This window comes from Chiloscyllium punctatum, chromosome 16 (genome assembly GCF_047496795.1).
Source record: "Chiloscyllium punctatum isolate Juve2018m chromosome 16, sChiPun1.3, whole genome shotgun sequence".
In the NCBI taxonomy this organism is placed as follows: Eukaryota; Metazoa; Chordata; class Chondrichthyes; order Orectolobiformes; family Hemiscylliidae; genus Chiloscyllium; species Chiloscyllium punctatum.
In genome coordinates, this window is record NC_092754.1 from 27,331,864 (window position 1) to 27,350,465 (window position 18,602).

Genomic DNA, 18,602 nt, shown 5'->3' on the forward strand with positions numbered 1-18,602 from the left:
GTTTACTTTTTGTTGTTAGTGTATAATTTATTTCATTAGCAGATGGAACTTTTGATGTATGTTTGTCATTTCGTAAATTTAGAACGTAACTCGTGCTTATTGTTGCTTAGGCAAACTTTGAGGATTGATGAAAATCAGCTATGCAGTATAGACATTCAAATTTCAATGAACCTGTAACAAAGACATAATCAGCATCACTACACTTTAATTCAGTTAACTCAGACCAGTAAATCATTTCTAGAACTGTCCTAATCAGCTGATTTACTATGAAGCCGAGCAATATATTTAGCAATGGTTACTGTCTAATGGTCTGTGGTATTTGAAATGTTGACATCATACCTGGACTTACAATTGTTCATGTTTTTCAATGTTCAATGCCAAATATCACAAACTTTTACCCTTCAGCTCACAAAATGAATCTGGCACTATACTCAAATCACACAGTGCACCAAACATTTGAGGATGATAATCTCTCTATCCAATACTACACGTGCATTGTCCAGCTTGACAGATAGAAATCAGGCACAATTACATTGGTTGATTTTATGTTCCACGTAACAAGGAAAAGGTATATTAGACAACTAAAAAGTGATACAACTGAAATACAGAGTGCGTATTTTTAGATCCCAGCCTAGAAAGCAAGCAGTCAAAATTGAACAAGGGGCTTTCCTATCCCAAACTGATGCTAAATTGCAGATAGCAAGGGCATCCACCTGAATCTAAGGTCGTGGCCAATTAGATCAGCTATATGAAGCAGATTTGGTCATGACACTACCAATCAAACCAAAGTTTCATATAATCAGCCCTTTTCACCATTGACTTCCTTGACTCTACCTGCCTACAGGTTTCTTCCTGGGAATTCACTTCAAGTTAGTGAAACAAGAGATCTCAACTACTCATTTAGCAAAGCAGTAAATTAAATGTTATACAATGAGAACTTAAAAGTGAAGGACAATGTGTATGTCACAACTATCTACATGTCTATGGGGTTTTTGTATAGGGAACCAAAGTATTTCAGTAGTATATAAACTAAGCAGTGCAAAATGGATCCTGGTGCAGCAAACCTTCCAGGAAATTGTGGTTAGGAAAGGGGCTGGAGAATCTCGACATTTCCTTGTTAGACCTGGAGCAGAGATCCAGTATCCACAGAAATTACTTAAAACAAATTACTCCCCTGGATGCTGTTTAGTTGGCCTGGTGTTGAAGCCACTTTCCTCCTCAGGATGTGGATTTAATAAATCTTTGATGATAAAAATCTGCATGTTTAAAATGAATACAACCTTAAATAAAGTAGTGCTAGTAGTTGACGTCTTATTTGCACATGACATCCACATGCAATTATGTAAAAACTCAGTACTGAAAGCTCCAACACCCAGCTCAACTCAAAACAAGATCATGTCTCTATTGTTCCTAATGTCTTCATTATAAGAAATGGTTTGTATCTATCTTATCACATTATTTTCATATTTAAAACACCTGGATTAAGCTACTGTTTAATGACCTGCACACGAAGGATTTTTCTTTAATTTAAGCTTCAGGTGAGTATCCTTGCTACCTACAATTTAAAATTGCAATCAACCAGTTCAAGTAGGCTGGGGTTTAAAATTTCCCCTACCCAAGAACCTTACTCAGCCACTTCAAAAGGTAGCTCAGTATAAACCACTTTACTCAGGATCTGGGGTCATATGTAGGCCAAACTGAATAAGGGTGGTAATTTCCTTTTCTAAATATTGATAAGGACTGAACAGTAGACGTTTACTTGGAATCGAGCGAAGTTTTTGTTAATCTGCATAGCAGATCGATTAAAGTTAGATTATATGGAATTCAGAGCGAGCTTGCCAACTGGTTAGAAAATTGGCATTATGATAGGAGACAGGATGGTGGTAGAGGATTGTTTTTCAGACTGGAAGCCCATGATAGTGGTGTTCCACAGTGATCGATACTAGATCCCCTTTTGTCTGACATTTATATAAATAATTTGGATGAGAACACACAAGGTATAAGTAATTTTGCAGATGACACCTAAATTGGTGGTATGGTGAGCAGTGAAGGTAATCTAAGATTACAAAGAGATTTTGATCAATTGGGTCAATGGACCAAGTGACAGATGGAGTTTAATTTGGATAAATGTGAGGAATAGCATTTTGGTAAAACAAAGGGAGGAGATATACAACTAATGGTAGGGCCCTGGATAGTCTTGATGAACAGAGACCTAGTGGTTCTGGTACATAATTCTTTGAAGTGTGTATTACAGATACACGGTGGTTTAAAAAGCACATTTGCCTTCATTGCTCAGACAACTGAGTTGGGACATCAGGTTGATGTTGTACAGAATGTTGGTGAGGCTAACTTCTGGAGTATTATGTGCAGTTCTGATCATCCTGTCACATTAAGGATATTACTAAACTGGAGAGAGTCGAGAAAATATTTACCAATATGTCACCAGGAATGGAGAGTTTGAATTATAATAAGCTGGATAGGGCAGGGACTTCTTTTTACCGGAGCACAAGATGTTAAGGGGTGACCTTCTAGAAGTTTATAAAATCATGACAGGCGTAAATAAGATAAATAGCAAAGATCTCTTCCCTAAGGTGGGAGGGAGTTCAAATCTCCGGGGCATATTTTTAAGGTGAGAGATTTAAAAAGATTATGGGGGAACTTTTTTTTTAAAAGCACAGTGGTTAGTGTGCACAATGAACTGCCAGAGAAAGTGGTGGATTCTGGTACATTTACAATGTTAAAAGGCATTTGGATAAGTATATGAACAGGAAAGTTTGGAGGGACATAGGCCAAACACAGGCAAGTCAAATCAGTTTAGATTGGGAACATGGTCGGTGTGAACTTATTGGACCAAAGGGTCTGTCTCCATGCTGTAGAGCTCTATGACTCTAGTTAATTAGAAATGAAGTGGTGATAGTATATTTTATCTGGGGCAAAGAAATAATTAGTTATTAGTCCTGAATGCTTCCCAGCAATCCTTGCTTCTACATTCATAACTGGTGCTCATATGGGGCTTCAACACTGCCTAAGCCGTTTAGTATTCTGCAAATATTTTTCCATACATTAAGAATTGGAACACGAACAAGATATGAATGAATGGCTGTTAAACTACATGATCACTGATTTGTGGTCAAGAGTGTGGTGCTGAAAGGCACAGCAGGTCAGGCAGCATCTATGGTGCAGGAGAATTGACCTTTTGGGCAAGCGCCCCTCATCGGGATGCTGCCTGACCTGCTGTGCTTTTCCAGCACCGCACTCTCACCTCTGATCTCCAGCACCTGCAGTCCTCACTTTCTCCACTGATGCATCTTTTCACTATATTTTATTTTTCCCTCCTCCATACTAAGGAGTATTGAAGCTAACGTTAAACAGCTAATTAAATTTTGACAATTTATTTTACCTCATGTTTTTTTAAAATGAATAAAAAACTGATATGGCTTGTGCATTCTGTATACACTTAAGCACAATTGTATAATATAAGGTAGTTATAGAACTTCATTGAGGGGTCTTTACTTTTACAACAGTCAACAATGGCATAAATTATAACTTAAAACCTGATTGTTACATACTAAAACTCATTTCATATCAAGAAGGCAATGAGTATAAATGAAAAGATTTTAAGTTTTGGTGTGGACTGTAGGCTAAGTGACTAATCAACACACTTGTTAAAGATTTCAGAGCTTCAACTGGCTGAGTCAGTATTTATTACTCATGCTAATCAGAAGTGGTAGTAAGCAGTCTTCTTCAGCCACTGCAGTTTATTTGGTGTAGGCAAACCAAATGGTGCAATTTTTTTGTAATAAGAAAAGGTGCTAGAAATAGAACGTTCATGATGCAAGCAATAAAATTGTGAATGGCCATGATAATTCCTACAAATGAATGGTTTGCCACCATTGATAACTGTGCTCCAAGTTGGTATCTGCAGCAGAGATCGAGGCCCACAGCAAGGAGGTTTGAATAGCAAATAAACTAGTAAAAAACCAGTGTCAAAGCATTTTAAAATCACAGTATACACTGAAAAATCCAATTAAACACAACTAGCCTAACATAAAGAACAAGTGGATTCCTTCTGTACTAAATACCTATTTTAAATAGAAATAAATGAATAATGCAATTTTACTCATTAATCTCAAACCAATTACAGATCTTTTGCTCAAATCTTTGAAACTTCTCTTCAGTTAAAGCTTCAGTGCCAGACAAAGCAATTTAACACAGTTGTGGCACAAATGGATAACGGTATTTCCAACAGGAACAGATGTTTAACAGATGGAAAAATCTCAAATACCTCTCAACTTTATAAAAAGTGCATTTTTGGACAAGTTTGAAATACCCAACATTTCCCCATCCAATCCCCACTTATCCATAACCAGGGCTTTAACACTGCACCTCAGGTAGCTGGGAATTTCATACATGAAACAATGGATCCTCAAGTAAATTTTACATTACCATATTTCACATTACCATTCTTCACATGAACCTAAAGTATGAAAACATTTTCCCTCCCCAGCTTAATTGTTTCAAGGTTAATTGTACTTCAAACTACTATCCAGCCCAAGACATTTCAACATTTGTATCCTTTGGTTCCATTTCACATATTTTGCAGTAAAGATTTCAAAATGTGCTATTGGATTACAACCACACCATAAATTAGCCATCATTCATTAGAAATACTTGTGCACAAATGTTATTGAGCATTTTAACTCAACCTTTCACAATTATATGCAAATTCTAAAACAAATGGAAAAGGTACTGTCAAAATGACATTGGAAATTTACTAATGCACATATTGAAAAGGCACGACATTACAAATTAGCAAAGATTCCTAGCAAAGTTACTTTCATACAAAATTCACCCTTTTACTCTTCTTCACTTTGTAAGTGATAAAATATATTGAATCATATATGGAAGAAATCTCTCAGCACTGTCAACTACAGCACAGTTGGTTGCACTTGTTTCCAAGCCAGAAGGTTTTGGGTTCAAGTTCCACTCCAGTTTGTGTGTACAAGATGGCTGACCGTTGAATGCTGTGCTACTTAGTCAGCAGTGCTATCTTCTGAACAAGATATTAGACAGAAACCCTTGCAGGTAGACAAAACATCCGACACTATTTTGAAGAGCAGAGCATTATCCTTGAGCAATATTTATCCCTCACTGAACATTACAAAATGATTTGCTATCAATCACAACATTGTTCATGGAAGCTTGTTGCATGGAAACTGGTTGAGTTTCCCCACAATAACGACTACACTTCATAAGTATTTTGAGGTGGCCACTGTGTATAAAAGACATTACATAAACATTTTCTTCTCTTAAAGAGTTATGTTCCACATTTCAAAGAGCCTGATGTAAATACTAAATTAAGCCACCAAGGTTTATCAAGACAGGGTTCACATGAACAAATGCTCCAATGCACAGATGGTTCCAAATACTGTCCACACTTCGGAGGATACTGCATGTTAATACAGATTATGATTTCAAGGCTAGTTTTTCTCTTGCTCCCTTTCATTTTGAGTCAGGAAAACGTAACTAGGTGCAGTTTTAAGTTCAAAGTAACACCATTCAAAATGTATAAATTATAAACATACTCATTTTAAAAAAATGTACTTTGGCACTTTGTTCAAGTGGAATAATCAAAACATAAATTGGTTAGAATTCTGAAAGGCAGGATTGCAGTTGAGGTATTTTAAAAATTAGCTTTAATATCCTTTAATTATGGAAATAAATAGCATTTGTAACTGTTTGCTATGTAACTACCCCTGTTGGAAAGCAAATACATATGGATGTCAAGATCAAGTTGATCCATGAAGCACTCTAGGACTTAACAATATACTAACACAAAAAAATGGTCAGTTTGTGAAGTATTGGAAAAGCATTAGAGCTTACACAACACCACAAAAAATCTTTCAGGAGAGAAAAGCAAAATGGTACAAAAACCTGGAGAAATTTTTTTTAAATTGAGATGTTTATTTTCACAAATGGACAAACAGAAATTCAAAATTCCACACCTTCGCAGATGACGTGGTGAAAATCAAAATTTGTGAAATAATACTCATTCTTGTACAAGATGAAAATGGACATAGAAGGGATGAAAAAATCAGTTAATCAAAGGTTTTCTCGTTTGTCTGACTGCTCCCATCCATTAAGGAACTTACAAACTGAGCTATACATTCAATTTTGATTTTAAAAAACCCCTGTGCAAGCAGCAGACTGAAAATTCAAAGTCAGAATATCAGAGGAGATGCACAACCATGCAATGCAAAGGATGCAACCCAGTTTGAGCCACAGCATAGCACTGTGTAACACATTGCTTCTGCTAAGTGTGTAAAACATGATGCAGTGCACAAGGTATCCACAACATTTTGTAGCATTGATAAATAATGTTCGTATCGCTCAATCTTTAATCCATCAAGCCAAGTTATTCAGCTGCAAAGATACGACAACAGTTGATGGTCTCCAGTCTTACTTCAATATCTCTTGTATTTAAGCATATTGTTCAAATTGTACCTTCCTCAACCCCCTCATTTCAGAAACCAAGTAAGAATGAAACATTTCTCATTTGCAATTTGGGAGTCAGCCTTGCCAGTCTTTTCTTCCTCCTCTGCATTCAATTGGCATCTTCAAAATTCTGATAGCATTTAGTTAAAAACCAGATAGTACTGAATCAGCATAATATCACTTAAGGACATATCCAATTTTGAAATTCTCATTTCTGAAGAACAATGGACATTTTCCACCTTGTAAAAGGTTATGGTGACAATAACTTTAATTGTTCTATGCAACCTGGAAAGAATGGCATGATCTCAGAATGTAACGTGACACAGATTCTGGGCCACAATAATGAAGGGAATTGCAGATCGAGGGAAGAATAATTCAGTAGAATACTCAAAAACATTGTACACCATTGCAAACATTTACATTATGTTTTGCATCAGTAACTAAATGTTATCATTTACATGCAACTGCAATGAAGAGTCAACGTTTTGTTTCTGAAGTACAGTTTCCATAACACAGGTTGCTGGGAAACATTGGATCTATTGCAAAACATTTCCTACTGTACACCCCAGTGGATAATGAAGCTAAATTGCAGAATGTGTGAGAATGACAAGCTCAAAAGTACATCCCAAGGGCCTATACATATACCCCATGTGCATCGCTCTTTGAAGGATTTGACTCGGTGCTTGTTTTGGTGATTTTAAAGGTATTCCAACATCATGCCTCCCAGAAGAGTAAATAAAATGAATACAAAGAATAATTAATACCAAAGGTTCACCAGAAATGTTGGCTAAACAACAGTGCTGTCTAAAACTACATTGGCCTGTGGAACATACATAGCCTTGAATGTATGTTTAATGTACAAAAAAATGCCTTAAAGCAAAGAGATTGCTATACAGAAAATTTATCAATGATCATTCAATATCATTTTACCATTTATTTCAGGTGAGAGGCCTTATACAGCATCACCAAATGGTTTAATGAAAACAAATCCTCCCTAAATTCCCAAAACATTTGTATTCGCCCACAAAGCTTTTCCTCTTTCCACCTTCAGAAAGCCCTACTGCAGATAATATTACTGAGAAGCACACATTTCAAAAAAGAATCCCATCAACCCAATGTTATCTGCAATTTTTTTTTGTAAAAAACATCCAATGTCATGGCCACAAAACACAATATTGATCAATTGTTAGACCACAATTCCACAGTAGAAGGATAATTTATTGGCCATTCAAGTTAAAAATTTAAAACCAAAGTGGAAGAATAGGAGACTTTAAATGCAGACTTCTGCACTAATCAGGATGCAGAATTAGTCCAGTTACTAGTCCAGCCTTTACATAAATCGCTGAATAAACATACTGGGTGAATTCCAAGAGACAAAGAGCAAGCTCAGGAAAAATATGTACATCACGAGTGAGCTGTTTTCATTACTCAAAACAATTACGAACATTTAAATGCCAAGTTAAAGCATTAGCAGTTTTTTAGTGTATCTTCTCAATATGGATGTCCTGCACCATGGGTGTTGGCCTTCGGTGTCACATCCTTGAGAAGAGTTTAAACCTCTAATAAACCCTTAACAGATAAAACGGTGAATTTTGAAAAACAATGTTAAGTTTTTTTGTGATTATGCCAATTTTCAGGACACCAAATACATTTTATCAAACCAAAACCTTGTAAATTCAACTCGTTGTGAAAGTCCAGACTTTTGCAATGACCAAAATGTGGTTATTGCATCACATTCACCATCTCAAGACTAACATTGTAACTAGACTGAATCATAATTTGCAGTTTGTCAACACTGAAGAAAAATATGGCCCCTATCCAAGCACGCAACTGCTCACCAAAAAGAGACCTATACTGACGGTAGATTTTTACACAAGTTTCTGGTATTCTCTGTGTAATAAAATTTTAAATTTACAACCAGAACAAGAAAAATCCACCAGGCTATGTTGGCACTTATGACTGCAGATGTATGTTTGAAGGGTGACGTAGAAACTTTAAATGCAAAAATAAAGAGTATTCATTTGCTTTCTGAAACACTTACTGTACAGTGGCATCACTAACCAAACTGTTGCTCTTTCCCCAGAGAATTGTTTCCTTCTCTCCAATCTGATATAAATTTAACATATCCTACTATTTTACGCGAGCTTGTATCAGTTGATCTGTATAGGTTGCACGTAAAGCCAGTTTTATTTAGTGCTATTATTAAACGAAATAGCACCTTCCAAGAAAGACCAGGTTTTTAGATCGCATGGGGTACTAATTGCTTGTTCCACTATTTTTAAGCCACAAAGTAGACTACATCCCTGGTATTCCAGCACTGTATGTGCGCAGCACTCCCTGTTAAGGCAGAACACTGCTCGCCACAAAATGGCGGATTCTCCAGAACTTTCCATCACCTTAAAATGGCGCCCAAATGGATAAGGAGAGGGGGAGGGGGAAACAAAGACAGGGACAAAGAGGACTGAAAAATGGTGGAATGACGATATTCCTGTAAGAAAACCCCATTCTGAACGAACACAGCAGCTTTCTGATAAGAAGTAAGTTAATGGTAACAAGTTTTTTCAAAGTTGTATTTCCTCATATCGGTCATTTCGGCGTTCAAGCCATCTAAAAAATCTTCCCAAATCGTTCATAATATCCAAATTTTAGAATTAGTCGAAGGAGGCACTTATACACAGGTTAAACAGAGCTATTCTTTAAATGAAATAGTGCAAATCCCTGGAATAGCGCTTTCTCAGATTCCTCTCTATTCATCGTGCTCCAGCACCGACAGCAGCTTTTCGAGAACTTTCCTCCCAGACACTGGAGTAAGCTAAATACCAAGTCTGCGCAGTTGCGCAGAAAATACACCCCGGTCACTTTCTGCACATGCGTATTTCTCCTCCGAGTTTCTGCTGCGGTCTGTACCCTTGGGCAGCGCACCGTGCCGCATTTTCCGCGCATGCGTAGATTGCAAGCTTCGCCCGGGGTGTGGAAAAGAAATGTTCACCGGGTGTCACGCAAGCGCAGTTGGCGTTCGTTCTTTTGGCTGGGAAGGGGGAGGGGAGGGGTGGAGAAAAGGGCGAGGATTTCCTTGGCGCCTGCGTGCTACCACGGCGAGCTGTGGCGACCCGGGGTTTCGTGGCGCCTGCGCGCTCGCGGCGACGGATCCCGCGCACGCGCAATGTGGCTCAATTTCGGGTCTGGGGACGAACTGTTAGCGTCTCGAGGAAAAAAAAACCGCGTCAGGTCGGGTGGCGCGAGCGAGAAAGAGTGTGTGTGCGCGTTAGCCGAATGGTGGGATTTTACCTCAAGGATTAACCCGGGCTGAGCTGACAGGAACCATCGCCAACGCAAAACCGGACTTTCACTCGCACAGAAAAGGAGCCTTATGACTCGCTAAGGATGGTACGAGAAACCAGGCATCTCTGGGTGGGGAATTTGCCGGAAAATGTGCGCGAAGATAAGATTATCGAGCATTTTAAACGGTAAGTGTGGACTGCGCCGTGTGCGGTATACGCTGTGGAGTGTATAATGTGGGCCTAGCCTCGAGGCCCGTCAGGGTAAACTGAAACCAGAGAAAGTGCCGGCTTCTTGCTGCAGCTGTGTGTGAGATCGCGCAAACACACGCGCGCAAGCTGTTGGTTAAGTTCATATCCTTCATTCCGTAAAAGGGGTCACTGATTGTCTTACAGTATTTCTATTGTTGTGTGACATTGCCAGGATCTTGAGTCGATCTTCCCCAGTCTGCTTTCTGATGCTACCTAATAGCTTTTAATCACTCAGGAGTGGAGGAACACCATTCTCTAAAAAGGGAAATGAAACAAACACATTTCGATTTTTGTTCTTGCCCGTGACTTGGCTAAATGTGATTGTGGGAATCTTGTCTATGTTTTTGAAGCTGTTGTACCCTGTGTTTTTCAGTCATAAAGTTTACAACTATTTCATGTTAATACTGTAAATATTGGTGGTTTTTGCAAACTGCCTCCCCAAGAGAGAGAAAGATATGAAGATCTGACTGTTTTAGACACATGGGAGCTATAATGGAGGACAGGGGCTGTCTGTGGGAAACAGAGCTGGGGGATGGGAACAAAACACATTCACTGATAGCAAAGGTCCAAACTGGCGCTCATCTGCGATCGGATACTGTTTGGCCTTGTACAACAGAAACAAATACAAGCACAGTTTGGTCAATTTATGTATCGTATTTTGATTAAAGGCATGATTTGGTATGATATTACAGGTACCTCTGCAAAATATGCTTCAGCTTACCTGAGAGGTTCGGATTTTCATGTAGGTTTGCTGAATTTCACACAAGCTTATTTATATACTAGACAGGAAGCAGCGATCCAAAGTGCAACCAATGCATCGTGTAATGAACAGATGCAAATTGAAAACAATTCTGATTGTGAAATCAGAAAAAAAGATGAAAGGGAGCTATTGAAGTCGCAAGTTATTTCTAATGTAAAAATGAGCAGAATATTTTTATTCTTAAATGAAGTATTGGTGCAAAAAGGAAATGATAAAATAGCAGTGCAGAGCGTAGCGTGTGGTGCTCAGCGTGAGTAAAATGGCGGACTCATTCTCAGTATCAAGCCTCACGTTTGGCATTTGAAGCATGCACTTGTACCTACCCGGCAGAAGATGTGTAGCAAAGCTTGATTTACCATATCTCGTATTTTTTTGGGCTTAGAAAGAACTTTTACATACCTAATTGCAAAACACTGCCTGATAAGTGATCATTTGCTTTTCAAAAATAAGAATATAGTTTTTACATTTATTTTATGTTTAACCTTGCATTTTTGAATATAAATGAATGGAAGTAATAGATCTGTGGTAACTTTTGAAGCTCGACCTTTGGGGATATCTTTGAATATTAGGGAAGACTCATGGACTATTTTCTAGGATGAGCACATGAGCTGATATTAATGAATTCTCAGATATGTTTAGGAATTTAATTCTGATTTCTTTCACCATATTATGTACATTTTGTTAAAAAAATCTGTTGGATATTTTAAAATTCAGCAAAACCTAATTGCAATTAATCGTATCAGATTGCAATAAAATTTCTGCCCCATGTTTAAAATAATGTCATGTTATTTTTAAAAGTATCTTTTATGTATTAAAACGTTAAATTTCAGGAGTAAAGTTGATTGTGGTTTCAGTATTTGTTGGTCTGTATCATTTGGTTCAATTTAAGACTAATGGTAGTGTGGAGATTGCCCAATATATACACACAAACTTCAGTGTTTTAGATAAAAGATTTTAATGGACTCCTATCTTTTAGTTGAGTGCTGAAGTTGCCTTGTTATTGTTGGTTGGTGACTTTTTAAAAAATTAATTGTCAGTGTGTGAAGTAAGATCTCATTTGCATTGGGTAGGAATTTTGTATAAATCATACACTTACACTTAGGTTTATGCTATACTTGTTTAAAAGTAGAATATAAAATGTTCCGTGTTTATGTTCTTCATCCAAACATTGAGAGCCTTTATTTTCTAAATTGTTTCTAATTGTATTTCAGTTACAAAATCATTTAGACGACATCAGTATGTTTAAATAAAAATGTAGTGTAATTTTTATTCCATTTGTTAAAGAAAAAGTCAAGAGCATATCTAGGTATGCTGTAAGAGTTTTTTCCTAATCCAACCGGATAAAAATGAAAAAAAAAACACATCATTCTATGACATAGAGGAAATAGGTTTCCACTATGAGCACTTTTTAAAACAGGATTATGGTGATTTAGAAAAATACTGTTATTAAAACCATTTTAAGATATTTTTAGCAGTGCTGTCGTGGTTACAAAAATTATTGAGAGTGATCTGCGGTTGATAGACTCTCTAGTGTCTATTGCTATGTTTAATTATAGAAGAAGACTGTATTTTCTGTTATACCAGTTTGAAATGCAAATAAACTAGTTCCCACCCCTCCCCCACCAGAGAACGAGAGGGAAACGCAAAGGGGAGGGTGCAGTAGGTTTCAGCTAGAAATGATCTGGAACACGTTCTACCTGAAAAAAAATCTCCAAACAAAGTAGATAGCTTGTGAAATCAAGCTTTAAACACTAATTCATTTGGTACAACAACATTTAATATATTTAGTGCTTTTCATTGTATTTTAGGTCGGCCTATTCTGTAACGTGGCGGGTGTTAGGAAATCATTGGCATAACTCATACCTCATTAGATTCTGTTTTTATGCATTACACTTTTGTATTGGCCAGAGTTAGAGCACTGTACTTGTCCTAACAAAATGCACAATTAATCTCAGCAGCAAGAATCGTATTCCGAAAGGTGAAATATGGCGTAGGTGTTTAGCATCAGTTAATTTTACTTACCAAGTAGTGTTGTCACTTTTCTGTATGGAAACAGTAGTCAGATGCTGTGGGTAAAATGTGTTTTCCTTGTGGTCTGTATTTTATTTTGCTGAAGTAAGAATGCTAAGATGAAGATAGTTAAACGTGACTCGATTGAACTAGCACTCTAAGGGGAGGAATTATTCAGAGTTAAGAGACATGCAAACTATGCAGAAAATGTTGCTATTTGATTATAATAGCACTATTTCCCAGTCAATATATGAATTTTGGTAATATTGCACTCCAGCAAAAAAAATTATATAATGAGTGATACTAGATAGCTCAGCCTTTTAACGTACAAAATTATCTTCTAAGAAGGTTTTGATATTTTTCTTTCCCACCAAAAGAAAGGGACTTGCTTTTAGGAGATGGATTGCCTGTCCATTTACATTAACATCAGAAGACCTGAATTGGATTAGAAATATGCCATATTTGACATCTGTAAGTCAAATTTTGATTGTTAAATTGATCTGTTTCAAAATGGGATCATATCAGAGACAGATTAATACAAATAGTACCAGGAATCTCACTGTCTAATCTTTTTCACATCTTTTGCAACAAAAGCTGAGAAATTGTTATCTTCCCTTCCCTTCACCATCCCCACCCCAAGAAAGTTGCTCACTCTGTTTAATTGGTATTGGGGTTAGCTTTCAGAAATCTAGTTTTATGAACAGAGAAATGTCACACAATAACAGATTCATAAATAGATTGTGAAAGTAGTTTCATTATAATATAATGATACTTTTGTCTTTCATCTGTTTAGCCACCCCCGATTGAACTTAAAGCCAGATTCAAATTGGATGTTTTCCACCTGTGTGATAGCAGTCATTAACTTCTTGAAAGTGATCGTTAGCAACATTTGGTCTCCAGATGTGAACAAATAAAAATTAATTTGGCATCTGCTGTCATGTTATACGCATTTCTGATCTGTGCGTATATTTTAGTTGTGCAAAAATCAAGGAAATCATTCATAGGATAGCAAAATAATACATTTGGCTTTGGCATTGCATGGCTGACAGTCACAAAATGAATAATGAACTCTGACCCTTTTGTCCAAATGTGCTGGCTTCAAAATACCAGTTGTGGTTCTGGCATAACTGGCAACAAAAGTGCCAGCTGCTCCTGGCAGCCATGTCTGAATGACAAGAGTTGCAGTTTTGTGTACAAATGAAATAGCTCCCTGCAGATTACAAGAGTACCAGTGGTGTTTAAATTCAATTAATCAACTTTTAATCTTAAGGAAGAATTCAGGCATTTCAAAATTTGTTACGATTTACATTAGGTGGCAGCCCTTAGCATGTAAGTCCCTCTCTTGAGGTTTAGCATTAAGAGATGAGTCAGAAGGTCATTGGATTGAAGCCCTGTTATAGAATATTAGACAGTATTGGGTCAGCACTCAAATGGCTATTCTTGTTGGGTTACTGCTACATTTTGACCCATTAAGCTGAAAACCTGTCTGTTCAGACTGATTATAAATTTCCAAAATTGGAAATTTATATTATTTGGTCATTTATGAAATTGTTTGCAGTAGATTGTTGTGCAAAGGTTTTACCTTGCAATAATGTCTGCATTTTAATAGTAATTTCTGTGATGTAGAACACTAAAGGTACTGTCTAAATGCAGTTTCTTTATTTGAGGAACATTTGTTTATGAAAAAAAGAACTGCAGATGTTGGATATCAGAAACAAAAACAAATTGCTGGGAAAATGTATCAGGTCTGGCAGCATCTGCAGAGAGAAAGCAGAGTTTGGGCCCAATAATGCTTCTTCAGAACTGATGATAGCTTGGAAAAGTTTGTTACATATGCTGAAGGTGAGGTTGGGGTGCAGCGATAGGTAAAGCTGAAGCCCAGAGAGAGACAACAATAGTTGGACAGATAAAGAAACTGGTAGATGTCAATTTGGGAAAATCAATGGATACTAATTGGGACGATTAGTAGCAGACAATGGGATGGTTATTGTAGCAGCCCACGTAATGACAAGGTCTTTTATTTGGAGGGGGTTGGAGTAAAGGCATGGGAGAGCTGCTGAGGCCCGAAAAATTTAAACTAAATAATGAATCCAGAAGGTTGCATGCCATTCAGTGGAAAGTGAGATGCTGTCCTTCCAGCTTTGCTGCAGCAAGCCCAAAACAGGTGTTGGCCAGGGAACACGATGATGTGTTGAAGTGACAGGCAACGGGAAGCTCGGGGTAATTTTTTCAGACAGATCCGGGGTATTCCGCAAATTGGATGCACAGTCTGTTTCATCTTTCCAATGTAGAGACTACTTTGTGAGCAAAAAATACTGTAGACTACTTTGAGCGAAGTGCGGGTGAATAACTGCTTCATCTGGAAGGTATTTCTGGGGCCTTTGGTAGTTCCTGCCCCTACACTATCTGTTTATGATTTCAAAAAACAACCTATTATGAGGGGCGCAAAATGTTTGTGGCCGCTCTATGGCTGAAAATAGTTTTTAAAACTTCAGTTGATGGAACTTTTGGTGGAGAGAGTATTTGTTGCATTTAATGTTCAAGAAATAATATTTGATTTTATGTACACTTTAATTTTGTGCGTATTAGAACAATCCTCCTCAATCAGAATGACATCGATCTTGTTTAGATACAAGTATGTATAATCAAAATCTTGATCAGGAATTTTACCCCTTTAATTTACTTAAACCCATCTCTGCAAGAAAAAGACTATCAATCTCATCAAAGTTGGAAAACTTTTGAGCCTAGGTATGAAGTTTTATCAAGACTGTTTATTTTATCTTGGAAGACATCACAACTTAGTCAAGTTCTGCTTTTCCTTACCTATTGAAAACACGCACACACATTCCGCACCTTCTTTTGCTTCACACCCCTAAATCTATTACCCTGATTCAGATTTAGTGAGGCCAGTGTTCCACCTGGCTATGATTAACACCAATCATGGAATGAAGTTGGGATTTTAAGCCTAGGTTTTATATTCAGCAGTGTTTGCTGTTTTGAAGGAAGACTAAATAATGACTTTCTTGTGATCAGACATCAGACTGATGTCTCCCAAATCTGACCTAATGTATTTGGAATCTCAGTAAGAAAACACCTTCATAAGAACATTGGGAACAGGTGGTTCAACCCCTCACATCTGCTCTGCCGTTGAATACAATCATGCCTGATCTACTTTGGCCTTCATGCCACTTTCCTGTGTGTTCCTCATCATCCTTTAACCCATTGCTAATTAAAAATCTATTCACCCTTAAATTTATTTGGGTCCTGGTGTCCACTGCCCAACAGGGTAGGGAGTTCCACAGATTCATGATCCATTGACAGAAGTAATTCCTCATCATTTCTATTTGAAATCTGCAACCCCGTATCCTAAAGTTATAACCTCTTGTTATAGATGGCAAAAAGTCTGATTATTGTAGATATGAAGCGTTGGGTGAAATGCAACAATTTTAATTTCTTGAATAATAAAACGTTTTAAGATGAGTGTTCTCAAAGCAGGTTTCACACTGGACTACGTAATGAGATGTTGGGACTTGTGATCGAATACATGGATAAATGAAGTGTTTTCAAGATGAAAGGGAAGCTAGAGAAGTATCTGTAACAAGATAGCTGAAGTGATGACTGCCACTGGCAGAACAATTAAAATTGGGGACAAACAAGGCTAGAATGCAATTTGATACAAATTATGTTTCTTCTAATCGATTATTCTTGCAATCTATCAGTCTGTTTATCATATGTATTCTATTGTTATTGCACATTAATGGTAGAACTAGGAATGTTGATAAATGACGGAACTGAAAATGTTATGTTGGCTGGTTATACATATTGGAGGAGAAAGTGAGGACCGCAGATGCTGGAGATCAGAGCTGAAAATGTGTTGCTGGAAAAGCGCAGCAGGTCGGGCAGCATCCAAGGAGCAGGAGAATCGACGTTTCGGGCGTGAGCCCTTCTTCAGGAATCATAATGGAAGATTATTTCAAAACTATTCATTTGTCCTTTGCATGTGTTGCAGATCTGATATTGTAACTATAGTTTGATTTAAAACAGGACAAGAACAATAATTGCTATGAGTTCTTTGTGATCAAATCAAACCTGACTAGTTTTATAACTGCAATACTTTTTTTATATAGAATGCCTAAATTATTGATGTTAGATATGTCATCTATCTAACGATTCATTGAACTATGTAGTCACGAATTTGTTTTGATGTTGGGTGTGCTTGTTGAATACATGCATCCAATATGCACTTTCTAAGTATTCTCACTATGTCAAGCATACAAATGAGAAACACTATTTTAATACTGTTTGTTAGAAGTAGACAAAAGTGTAGATATGGAAAAGTAGATCAGTGGTTTGAATTTAAGGATTTAACTTGTTTCATAGTGATCAGCTCATAGGGTTTTAGAGAAATGTTTGTTTTGGACATTGGACCTAAATTGCTAATAGTTGCAATGTAAATAAGATGTCCATATATCCTGAAAAAGATAACATCTATCTCTTGCAAATGTTTAGTATTTTATGTATTAAGCGATTCCCAGCAGTTACAAATTGTTGTTTTCTGCTGATTGGTTTGTGGTAATCTGATTGTGCCCACTTGTTCAGATATAAGTTTAAACTGTTACAGTTCCTGTGGTTATTAAATTGTCTGGGAGTTTGATTCAATGGGATTGAACACAATATCAGAACACGAGTAACAGGTCTCTTGTCGTCCAGCATTCCAGGTAATTAATTTTTCCTAACGCTTCGCCTATTGGTGAATACCTATCCTCTGATTGTTTGTTTGATTATCTAATTAAGTTCTCAGCATAAGTGCACCGTGTTTTTAAAAAAAAACTTTTTAAAATGGACTGTGAAGTTAGGATCTGAAATACATAAGCTATGACACTGTGATGTATTTGTGGCTTAAAAAGAGAATTGGTTAAGCACCTAAAGTGAGGGTATTTGTACGACTGTCCAAGACAATGGTGCTAGCTGAGTTGCTCTTGCAGGGAGCTGTCATTGACAGGAGGAGCTGAAAAGCCATTTTTTTGCACTGTAACTGTTCTATGATTCAGTCTCCTCTTGTTCAGATAATGTCTTTGTATCTACCATTGAATTGCTTGATCAGTTTAAACATCTCTAAGTTGTTCTGAATTTGAGGGAATGTACTGCAGGCTCATGGCATCGAAAATCAGAATTTAGCACTTTAGACTCATTCTGGTGAATTAGTGGACTCCTGCTCTCTACCACCTAATTTATTGCTGTACTGTTGGAGAAATCTTGCCGTCAACTACCAAGACCCAAATCCTATTGTCCATATTGCTCCACATTTTAGGGTATTGCTTGAAGCCTGCACCTTTGTGCATGCTTTTGGTCACCTATCATAGTATCAACCTACCATAGGTTCAGTGTCATATTTTGCTTTGTAATGCTTCTGTGAAGTGCTGTGGGATGTTTTGTATAAATGTAAGTTGTTGCATCATATCTCTCCCAGTGCCAATGTATTCTGAAGGGCGATGCTGTAAATGGACCATGATTTGCACTCTGCAGGTGAGGCTTGGCTTCCTCGTTTTTGAATTTCATGCCTTTTTTAAAACAAAGGTTGGCATTCCACTGGTCTTTCTGATTACAGTTTTGTACCCAGGGACCAGGTTTTAGCAATTTTATGCATCGGGATATCTTAAGTTTTATTGTCCTTCCGCAGTTGATCTATCAAGATTAAGAAAATACTCTTGATTGGTTTTTCTTAGATCACATCTGATTTTATCTTAGTCGCCCCTTACTGTTGTAACTTCCTCTCCCTACCAGTATAAACTTACTATGGGTCCTGA

General features: G+C 37.2%; 1 protein-coding gene across 7 annotated transcripts in view; it reads left to right on the forward strand.

Annotated features, from left to right (window-relative positions):
* The first annotated feature begins 9,668 nt into the window (after window positions 1-9,668).
* The window catches only part of spen (spen family transcriptional repressor), a 101,043-nt gene continuing 92,109 nt past the window's right edge, over window positions 9,669-18,602 (forward strand). For all 7 annotated transcript variants that reach the window (XM_072586566.1, XM_072586571.1, XM_072586568.1 and 4 more), the window contains exon 1: window positions 9,669-9,962. In XM_072586566.1, coding sequence (XP_072442667.1) covers window positions 9,880-9,962 — 83 coding nt within the window. In that variant the 5' untranslated portion in view covers window positions 9,669-9,879. The remainder of the gene's footprint in view (window positions 9,963-18,602) is intronic.